The 11,633-nt window shown below is 35.8% G+C and overlaps 1 protein-coding gene across 7 annotated transcripts in view; it reads right to left on the bottom strand.

Annotated features, from left to right (window-relative positions):
- TMEM131L (transmembrane 131 like) overlaps positions 1-11,633 on the bottom strand; it is a 155,998-nt gene that overhangs the window by 47,867 nt on the left and 96,498 nt on the right. For 5 of the 7 annotated variants that reach the window (XM_063108142.1, XM_063108141.1, XM_063108146.1 and 2 more), the window contains 7 exons: positions 6,391-6,468; positions 6,037-6,190; positions 4,668-4,726; positions 4,235-4,343; positions 2,185-2,281; positions 1,434-1,587; positions 686-856 (listed from right to left, as the gene is read on the bottom strand). In XM_063108142.1, coding sequence (XP_062964212.1) covers positions 686-856; positions 1,434-1,587; positions 2,185-2,281; positions 4,235-4,343; positions 4,668-4,726; positions 6,037-6,190; positions 6,391-6,468 — 822 coding nt within the window. The remainder of the gene's footprint in view (positions 1-685; positions 857-1,433; positions 1,588-2,184; positions 2,282-4,234; positions 4,344-4,667; positions 4,727-6,036; positions 6,191-6,390; positions 6,469-11,633) is intronic. The other 2 variants (XM_063108144.1, XM_063108143.1) reach the window with 1 other exon arrangement.

The raw sequence follows: 11,633 nt of genomic DNA, 5'->3' as shown, positions 1-11,633 counted from the left end.
TTCTAACTATGAAACATCAACACTAATAAGTGAGAAAAATCATAAAGATGGTTGCATGAATGTCTCATAGTGAAAAATTAGAACCCAGTATAATACAGAATAGCTTGGATCAAAAAGAAGCAATAATAACTAAATGAAAAAATAATAATAAACTAAGAATAAAAGAGACATGTTTAAGATAATCTAAATTAAATACAGTTTATCTAGATTTCAGAAAACATTCTCTTAATTGTGAACTCTTTCAGGCTTTAGATTTGGCACACTAAGAAAATTCAAGGATTATAAGCAATTCAGAGTCACTTAAAAGAAGTCTATATAAAGCATTTAAAATCTAATTTATCTGAAGTCATTGCAAGTATGTACTAAAAGCTCAACTGTGTTTTCTACAGCAATTATATATTCCTTGCTCTACAAATTTTGGAAATAAAAATGAGATCATTTATTCTGTTTGTAATGCTTATTTCATTCAAGAACCTCAAATTATGAAAATAGAAACTCTTTCCAAATAAGATTTCAATGTCTGAATAATTTATCATCTAAGATTGGCCTGGTAATATCCTCCAATTTCTTAGACAGCCTTAAAGAACATAAGCTTCACCTAGTTAATAAAACCCGAGCACTATAAGTTAATAAAAAGAAACAGTAATTGTTAAGAAAATTATAATGTACATATTGTAAACAATACCTTGGTTGGGGCTGAGTAAATCTGTAGAGGTATTGCAAAAACGGCACCTATGTTTGTAGTCAAAAATATATTGGAGAATAGATTTATGGCAATGTCTTTAACAGCAAGTTTCAAAGAAAATATATTCCAACAGCCTGGAGGTAGAAATAAAGGGCCAGTGAAATTCAGAATCTAAAAAGAAAAGAAGCAAGAGAAATTACTTTTCCTAATGCTAACTGTGATTAAAATCATTACAAAGTATGATGCTAAAGTTCTTCTATGCCTTTGAAATGTAATTTTACTAAATTATTTTCAGATCGAGGATTAAAATATTTTTATAGAAATGATGGGTTTCAAATAAAATTTAATATGCCACTGTTTGAAATTCCACAAAAACAATCCTGGAATTTTAGCAAGTGGTCTTGTGCAAAAACCTACTATTTTATCATGAACCAGGCTTAGTTTTACTAAATATAATCTTTTTAGTACAAATCAGATATTACAATATTTTTGAAAAATGGTAAAAACAAATTCTTAAAGGATAAATCCTGGTCCCTTTGAGTTCCTTGAACGACAGGGTTGAGTTTTTTTTTTTGTTTTTTTTTTTTTAAAGAGAGAGTTCCTAAAAGTAATTCTGAATATATTGAAAGAAAAATACTTGTTTTAAAAATCATGTCAAAATTAAAATTTATAAATATTAATTTCATAGCATTTGACTTTAAACAAAGCTTAAAATAGGCTAAAATTTACAGAAAAATACTGCATATACCTTTAAAATATGCTTGGTCTCCTTGGAAACAAACACATCATTTAAAACAACACCACTGTCAAAATGGTTGAGGAACCATATTGACCAAACTCCTGATGTGTTCTCGTGAGTCTCCATGTGAAACTGGGCTGCAGAAGAGTCCATTCTAAAATACCTGTGAATAGAAGACATGCCTGCTGTCAGCCCCGAGCGTGGAACAACCGTCAGCATGCTAATGAACCTCGCACTGCAAAAAGAGGAGCATCATAAAAGGTTATGGAATGAATGCCAGCACCGGAAATGACCTTAGACATCACCTCCTTCAACCTCTGGCTCACACATGGAGCAAATGAAGTCCAAAGGGGAAGCAATTAGGCCGTGACCAGGACAGCTCACAGAGGCTGCCACAGGGCACAGCTCACGGGGCAAAACAGGACCCGAATCCAAAATGCTCCAATGAGCATTCCTTTGAGCACCATGTTGGCACTCAAAAAGTTTCAGATTTTGCAGCATTTGGAGAAACTCAGAAACACCACATTTCTTTTTGAGCACCTGGCTGCATGGGCCAGAACCTGTTTCATGAACTGAATTATTTAGCTTCCTCCTCTCCATTCTGCAAATTGCATTTTCACCGCCTGTCAGCAGTGCTAACGCCAAGGGTGAGGCAAGTCCAGAGAGAAGAGCCATCATAAAAATCTTATCAGTTATACTTTCAAAGCATTTCTAGAGGGGGAAAAATCGTAAGATTTCAGAGAAAGTAGAATTAACCTACCCTTGGACCACAGGAGAGGAGAGGCATGCTTTTAGTGTTGAAGTGTTTTTTGTTTTCTTCACATCTTCTACAATTCCACCGTCACATGATGTAGCTGCTTTGTGGTGTAAAAAAGTAAATGTGAAGCATAAGTATCTTTCCTTTCATTAAGCTTGAACAATAATGAGATACACAGTTTGAATATCCCTCATCCAAAATGCTTGGGACCAGAAGTGTTTCAGGTTTTGGATTTTTTTTGGATTTTGGAATATTTGCAGAATATACACTGGTTGAACACACCTAGTCCAAATATCTGAAATCTGAAATGCTCCAATGACATGTCCTTTGAGCATCAGGCTGGCACTCAAAAAGTTTAGGACCTTACAGCATTTTGGATTTCGAATTAAGCATGCTCAACCTACACATTTTTATTTATAATTTTTAAATTTACTTTTCTGTCTCCATTAAAACAGTGAATCAGATATAAATGCTATCACACTCTCTCAAACATCCTACTTATCTTTCTTTGAGCCTGGCTTATTGCCAATTATCTGGAGCATGGTGTCTAAACCCTCTTTTACCCCCCTTTTTTAAAACCAACCTCTCATTTCTTCTTTTGGCGGGGGTGGGGTGGGGGATGGAGTTAAGAGTCAATACTTTGTGGCTTTTCCTTTACATAGATTTGTATTCCCCCTAAGTAAGAGAAAGTCCTTAGGTGTGCCAGAGATGACAAAAGTGAAAAATGAAGCTCAACTAAGTGAAGTAAAGAGGAGCACACAGGGGCAGGAATAACAAAGGAATAAAACCTAAACAGCAAAAAGGAACTTAATGGTAAAAAGCGCGAATGCAGTTCAAAACATTACTGATTTATCAAAATAATGCTTTTAAACTTTCTTTGATCTGGGTCATAATGTTAAATAATTGGTATTGAATTCTTAACTCTGATACTAATATCTAACTCTCTTTTTTAAAAACTATATATATGGTTCAAAAAATGTTCAGACACTATATCCAAAAAATTCAAACACTAACAAAAAAATGTGAAAATAAAGTCGACCTTTTACCTCTGACTTCCTAATTATTTTAGATAGACGAAACAACTATTAGCGGTTTCTTGAGCATGCTTGCAGGTGTTCTAAGCATATACAAGTGCATGGAGGCCCTTTAAAAAAACTAGGTGCACACACACTGCTTGCACTGCATGTGCACGTATACTTCTCCCCAGCTTCAGAGCACAGCCTGTGTCGATGAACTACAAGTTACACAGTTGCCTATCAATGGATGTTCAGACTGTTCTGTTGTCACAAACACTACACATTTCTGTAGGTACAGTTTTAGATGCATATGTGAGTATATCTGTAAGACAAATTCCTAGAACTAGAATTAAAGACTGAAGAGCATACACATATGCATTTTAAATTTTCATAGAAATTGCCAATTTTCCCTTCAAAACAGCCTGCATCAGTGTATACTTTTGTCAAAAACGTGTTTTCTTTCTTAATTGTTACCAACACAGAATACAAGTATTAACAACCTTTTTGATCTTCATCAATGTAAGTAATAAATTATATCTCATTTGTTACTTTAATTATCAACATTTCTTTAAATATGAGTGTGGTTGGGCATGTTTTCTTATGTTTAAAATCCCTCTGAATTTCTTTATAGAACTCTTCTTAACTGTAAGTAAGAACCTAAAGATAGGATTGTGTTTACACCCACTAGACATTCTGCATCACATTCTACACAAGGAAGCAAAACTGGACAGCAAAACTAAGCTACCTGTGAAAGCAGCACCTCCTTCAAACACATTTACATCCTGGTCTCTCAAATCACCAAGTGAAGCTTTAAACTCAAAATCCTACACACGTGGCAGAATAAAAGTGGCCTCGACGGTAGTTTTTACATCATGCTATCTCTTAGAATTATTAAGGCTGTGGTTTATTGCAACCAAACCTATCCATTAAAATCATGCCTAAGCTGTAGTTGTAAGTCATTTCACAGAAAGACTGCCACCTTAACAACTAGAGAACAAAAGCAAAAAGACAACCTCCAATATTTTTTGAATCTGTACCTTTGCACGTAAAAGAGGCAATTTTTGTAAAGTTTGTTGTAGAAGCAGGTAGTAGCACTGGTTCAAACTGCAGAGACAGAGCATCTCTCTGTGAGAAATGATGCACATCCTATAACAACAACAAAATCCCGCATTACTACTCTCAGCTGGGAGAATATTCATCCAGTTTGAAGCAACCCTGTTCAAAGGAGTAAAGAGCACAACTGGCATACACAGCAAGTGCTCAGCTGATGTGTCTGCAACAGCGCGAAGCGGGTGCTGTAACTTTCATACACACTGGGGTTCGGCAAGGGAACATGGATTTAAATTCAAGTGAAAGAGAAGATAATAGATACAAGTGCTTCTGTGTCTGTTCCTGAAAAAATCCTCACATTCTGTACTTAATGCACACTTGTAATTACAAAATTTACTTTATGCAAGCATTTACAATTACCTGTATCCATATAAGGCTGTTTCCTGAATGTAATATATACATATTTACTGCTGAGTCATCTGTCCAAAAAAATCAGAGAAATGAGATTTTTTTTAAAAGCCATCTCATGCCTGTACATTAACATAATAACTAATATATAACATTACACATTTCTATAAAAAAGGATACCTCACTTTGCAACAATGAAATCAAAGCTAGGGGTGTTTTGAGTATTTTTTTTTTAAGGCACAAGAAAAAAAATCCTTACAAAAAGATTCACCTACCAACCCAGACTCTCTAAATGATGAAGAACTACCAGGAAAGAAATTCCAAGTTTAGGGTCATACTATGTATGCTCTTCTGGATCAAACTAACCAAATGAACAGCTTCAAAGAAAGCTATGTTCTCCTGTTGGTCAGACAGCCCCTTTCTTCCTTAATTAGACAACCACATTTGGAGAGAATAAAACCCTGGATTCTCAAAACACAGCCTTCCCTCTAGCCCTCACCAAAAGAAATGTTCCCCATGGTACAGTGCTATTCCCCCCTTTCATGTCCATCTGGTCATTATGAGAATCACCCAAAACTATAAACTTGAGGACAGAAGAACTCTCCTGCTGATCCATCACTACAATAACCAATTCTGAGGACTGGAAGGTAAATGATGCTTGACTAACAGTTAAGACTGCCAATAAAAAAAAACTATACTTTTATATTGCATTTGTACCATTTCTTTCATTGCTAATATATAGACACACTCACACAGCAGAATGCTCTTGATAACCAAAGGATAAGAGCAAATCCTACATTACGAATTTCATGAATTATATAATATGTGTTTCCTATAAAAGTTTTTACAAAGTTAAATTTATGAATAAGGTTATTTCTGGTAAGTAGGACACACAGTTTGAAAGATAAAATTCATAAAATTGAACACTAGCAAACTACTCTAACTTGTCAGGCATCCAGGAATAACCAGCATCCTATAAACTACTTAAAATACAAAACATCATGATTTGGTCAACTGAGCTTCTGCAAGTCAGTAGAACTGGAAGAGACACAAGACTTCAAATTCTTTATAAATATTTGTATTAGATGGTCATGCTCACTTAATTTGTACACTATCTCCAAAATGCCAAGAAAAATTATTCCCAAGGAAGCTCAGAATAGTTTTGCAATTGTCACTTAACTCCCCCCCCCCCCCACAAATAATACAGCCTTATTAGCAGTTACAGACTTAGATCCAGGTACTATTACGATCTGTTAATAATTACGGCAAAGGCTCTTTGTCTTAGTTTGCTATGATACAATGTACAAGTAAATGCTATAGAATGATGATGCAGATTAGCCAAAATATACTATAATGAAAATTTGAAAAGATCCCACCTTACCTGAGGTCTCAGATTTATCTGTAGCTACATAAACAATAGAAAGATGATCTAACAAATCTTGTGTGTTTTCTTCAAATTCTTTTGAGGAGTTTTCCATTGTTAAAATTATGCTCATTTGTAGGCGCAAAACATCATCAGATTCCAGATAACAACTCTGAGATTGGAGGGAGAAGGAAAAAAAGGAAAAACTCAAAAAAATCACCTGAACTAAGTGATTATAAACTTTAGAAAAAGAAAAGCATTTCAGGTAAGGCAATTATATTTCTGAGAACGTAATTTGTTGTTTTGTTTTTTATTTTTAAACAAAGAGGCAGGAAGGAAGGCAGGCAGGGAGAAAACACTACTTTATTGTACCTTTAATTGTTGACACACTTTGTTATGTAAACTGCATTCCAGTTGCACCTGCAAGAGGCTAGTATTAGTGGTTTCTGCCTAAAAGAAGAAAAAAGGGGGAAAAGACTTTAAGGAAGCAAAAGGCTCAATCTAGCCTTAACAGTAAACAACCTATCATTTACTCTAGAGCTTCATTCATTCACTCATTCATTCATTCATTCATTCACTCATTCATTCAACAAATGTTTGAGTATCTGCTAAATGCTGAACATGATTCTATTTACTGAAAATACAACAGTGAGTGAAAGAGAAAAATCTGTGCTATCACTGAGTTTACATTCTAATGAAAGCATAAATTCCCCCTTGGGCAACATGAAAATTCCTATTATGGCAATAAATATATGAATATGTTCTAAATATACACAGGAACACCGTAGGTTGGCATTTCTAATGCTTGTTGAACACTGTGTTTAAACATAGGAGTCTACTTTTATTTTAAAGTAGGTCTAGGAAAAAAAACAAAAAAAGAAAAAAATTGGGAAAAAAAAAAAGTAGGTCTGCCCAGTAATAGCCAGTGATAGAAAATTAATTCTTATGTGTGCCTTCCTTTAGCGTACCATCATCTTACAAACCATTCAACTGGCTATCAGTATTAACACGTGGAAGAGCTATGAATGGAAGAGGCAATGGTGTATGAAAAGGATCCAGGACTTCAAAGGTCTTACCCAACTGGGATGATACTGACATATCTTCAAGAAAAGAAAATGAAAAATCTAATCAAGGGATATAGTCATTTGGGTGGGAGGGTAGGGGCTACAAATATGTATGAATATACAGAAAAATAAGTTAGTGCAGCATGTGAATCCAAAACACCTGGGTTATGACATTTCCTCTTTTAAGTTTGATGTCTCTGGTATAATGAGACATAGCCACAGTCAGAGCGTCAGGAAATCCCAGCAAGGTGAGCAGGCATTCCCCAAAGCCTACGCTGACTTAATTGTGGGTGAGCATCCATTAACTCCAGGAAGATGCATTATAAAGTAGAATCACCACAATTAAATTTAATTTGTTAGATTTACAAGACTTACCCAAGTATATCATATAAAAATACATTTTTACCTACTTCAATTGTCATTCAGGCAATTAAAGTGCAGAAAAAAAGAATAAAATATTACATTTTAAAATGTAGTAAAAATATTTAGGGAGTTTAACTAAGCTTGTAAATGGGACCAACCGCTAGTCAAAGGCTGTTATTAAAAAAAATTATTGCTAGTATCTGCTAGTATTTTTGATCAGAATAATATGATTTGTAAACTGAACCTAAAATCTTAAGGAAAACTAGATTTTTTAATTTGTCTTTCTATGAACAAATCCCACCAACGACATAAAAAAAGCCCACCATTTACTGAAACTGCTTTAACCAAAGTTACAACCGATCTTCATTCTCACTTTGCTTCGTCCTGCCCCGAGAACGTTAACCACATGTCCTTCTCCTGGCTTTTCTCCCCGCTCTTCGGCCCCTCTTCCTCTAACCATCATCAGGCCTTAGTTACACAGACGCTGTCCTGTGCTCTCTCCAGTCGGCTCCTCTAGGGGAGCCCTGGAACGTGCTGAGGCCTCCCACACTTGTTTCCCAGCTCAGACTTCTCTGCACACCCACGTAGCCAACACACATCCCGAGTGAGCTGCCCTTGCCCTGAGCCTCATCTTAGGGCCATTATTCACCAACCGTACCATTCACTCCTCGGTACAGTGGTTTAAGCCAGAAACCTGAAAAGCAACTTCACTTCACCTTCTCGCTCACCCGCCTCCAACAAATCCATAACCAACTTATACTGACTGTACTTCCTCCACGGCCCTTAAATCCATTCCATTTCTCTTCAGCCTTAATAGCCTAGAGATAGGGATTGGCAAACTACGCCCACAGGCTAAATCCATTCTGCTGCCTGTTTCTGTAAACAAAGCTTTACTGGAACACAGCCATGCTCATTCCTCTACAAACTGTCCATGGCTGCTTTCATGCCACAAGAGCAAAGCCAAAATAACTAAACTGCAGAAAAAGTCTACAGGCAATAACTTCCTCCCAGTCTCCCGTATCCATCTCTGCCTTTTCCAGTCCATTCTCCACACTGCATCAAGAGTGAGTTTACAAATATGCACATCTGGTCATGTCACTATTTGCTTTAAAACCCTTACAGTCTTTGAATTTGCTCTTCCTTTGCCTTGAACCCGCTTCCCCAACCCACCCACCCCTCCACCGAGCTAAATCTGATTCATCCATAAATATCCCTCTCAGACACCACTGCTGGGGGTACTGCCCATTACTCATACTCACAGCACCTTTGACCTAATCTTCTGTAACACACCTCACTATAATGTAACAACCTGGTCAAAGTCTATCTTCTCCAGTAGATTCCAAGCAACTTGTTTGGTGCTTTTTACCAAAATGCCCACCACTTAATCAGCACTCAATACACAGTTGGTGAATGAATAGAGGTGGGTCTACAGACACAGGTGCTATGGAATTGGGCAAACTTGGAAAGGGCGACAAACTCAAAACAGTAAACAATGCCTATTACATCAAAACCTGAGGTTTGGTGTGTACTTCTGATCTGTAACTTCCAAAAAAAAAAAAAAAAAAAAAGTTTAAAGAGAAAACCACATTAACCCACTCTCAAAGTACACATTTATGACTAAGTTTTTTTAAAAAGAAATCTATAACAACTTAACTATGTCATGGTCTTAACCTGACAAGGCAATTCTCTTCTCTAAAATATTTCTTCAAATGAAGATATAATGTTAAAAGTTCAAAATAACAATTTTAAACATTATTAAAAATCCTATTTACAGTGATTTGATGTGATTTAAAGCCCAATATTTTGTCATTCTTGGTAAATTTCTGGATGAATAAATTTATAATTTGCCATTTAAAGTTAAGATTTTTCTATTAGTTGGAAGCATAACAAAAATAAACCACTACTTTGTTTCATTTGCTATGGCACATATTTCAGAGTCCCACAAGGGGGAGTTCTAGCATCTCTAAACTGCTTCAAGTATGCTAATTTTTCTAAAAATTATTTGAAGTTCGTGTCTTTCTCAAAAGAACAAAACTACCGCAATCTTCACTTAAAAAAAGAAACTATAACCAAAACGTGGGCCACTTGGGGCAACCACACACACTGGGATCATGTAAAAGTTACCCCTGAAAGTACCCTAACTGAGTACACTATGTGACAGTAGGACATCCCCTAATCCAGTGCTGCCTGGGCAGATTATGAAAGAAAAACAAACATCTAATTCTCCATTTTTGAAACCTCCCACATCATTTTAACAAATTAGTTCATAAATCTAATAGCTAAAAGAAAAAGTAACTCCATAAACAAATATTTCCTTAATTGTCTTCCTATAAAGTATGTGGCATTATCCCCTTTTAGTAAATGAAAAAAAAAAAAAGAATATGGCTTGGAGGGGTTAAATGACCTATCAAAGGTCCTGGTACTAGTCAGTAGAAAAATAGTAAAAAAAAAAAAAAAAAAAAAAAAAAAAAAGCAGGTCTTTTAATGCACATCATTACTTTTTCCAAGTATATCTGAATAGGCCTAGTCAATTCCTCTTAGGTACCTAAAGGCCTAAAAATTCATCAGCATGGAGACACATATTAGAAAACCATACTGAGATATAATATGACAGTCAAGAAAACAGAAATGCTAAAACTCCATTTGTATGGTGTGTATTTCCATGGTTTTGTGGTGAAGGCATATGAATTTAGGGAACTGGATACTAGAAAGAAAAAAATCAGTCTCCCTTCACTTGCTAAAGAATTGGTCTTAGTGTGTTGGGCCAGGAGCACAGTGTGATTTGGGGGGGTTATGTGCAATTAATTACACAGTTAAGAAAATGATAGACTTAAAGTCCTAAGTCATTTTAGATGACTTTTATTAACAAGAATAAACCGTATCTTTCTTAACAAAAATATACAATAATTTATGTTAACCCAGACAAAATGAACAAGAGGCTTAAATCATGACCTTCCCAGTAATAACCACATATGAAAACCTTTCATTTAAGGAATATAATTTATGAACTATAAAAGAATTACTTAGATAAATCCCAATCTTAGATTCTATTTTTCTCAGATATTTTTCTCCCCTTTCACAATTTTGAATGCTAAATTTTAGAGGTCGTTCTAAAAGAAAATCTTTTATGCCAACATGTGTATCGATAGGAACCCAGATTCTGTATAACACTATGGCCATTCCAGCCAGTGGCCCACACATACTGTGCTGTACACAAGAGAGTCTATACAGCACACGGCCTTGTATAAAATAAGAGCTACCTTGGGTCCCTTACGCATAAGACTCAGGGTCTGTAACCAAAGTCCTAATTTAGTGTTTCCTGCACAGCAGACAGACTCAGCTGAATTATTAGTAAGCACGGTACAGTGGTTTTACCTTGATATTAAGCAGCAATTGTGTCTCAACCGCCACCACTACCACTACCCTTCTATTTCTCAGATATTAACCACCGAAACAAAATTTACCTGTTGCCAGACCCAGTCATAAAAATATTTGCAAAAACCTAGAAACTGGTTGAAATGAGTGTTTGTTTTAAGAAAAAGGGGGTTAATGCATACGGATAGCATTTCTCCTTCCCTGCGTCATTTTAGAAAAGGCAGTGTGCCCAAGTGGCTTTGCAGTCAATACAGATTCAACATCAAACCCCTGCCATAAACTCCTGGGGACATTCCCTACCCACTCTAGGACTCAGCTTCCTCTTCTATAAAATGGAGTTATTAAGTTAATAGCAATATTTTAAATGCTAAGTGAGATATGCAAACCACCGAGCACAGGGTAGGCCCTCAAAGTGGAGAATTATTATTTTTACTTGTTCACTCACAATTAACACGTTTACTTAGTAGAATTCCACAATAAATAATTTAGATATCTGTGGGAAGCATTTTTCCCATACCAAAATTGTTAGAAAAAAAACTCCTCTTTCCCACTCCTTTGGTTTCTAAGAAAAGGGATTTCTTTTTTTTTTAAACGCTCCAAATTCTTTTTTGTTTTATCTCACAACTGTTCAGAATGCAAAGGGAAAAAGTGTCATTTACTGCACACCACCTCCCACCCTTCTGAAACGTGTCAGAAACTCTGAAAGATAGACAAAAAGCATTTGGGAAAATAAGTAAACACTTTAGATAATGAGACTGTCAGTCAGACTAAGAGGAAGTAGCCTATATCGTGCAACACCTTGGTTTTTACACT

The sequence above is a fragment of the Cynocephalus volans genome, chromosome 9 (genome assembly GCF_027409185.1).
Source record: "Cynocephalus volans isolate mCynVol1 chromosome 9, mCynVol1.pri, whole genome shotgun sequence".
Lineage (NCBI taxonomy): Eukaryota > Metazoa > Chordata > Mammalia > Dermoptera > Cynocephalidae > Cynocephalus > Cynocephalus volans.
The sequence above is the reverse complement of the archived record's forward strand: the minus strand, read 5'-3'. Positions and strand labels throughout refer to the sequence as shown.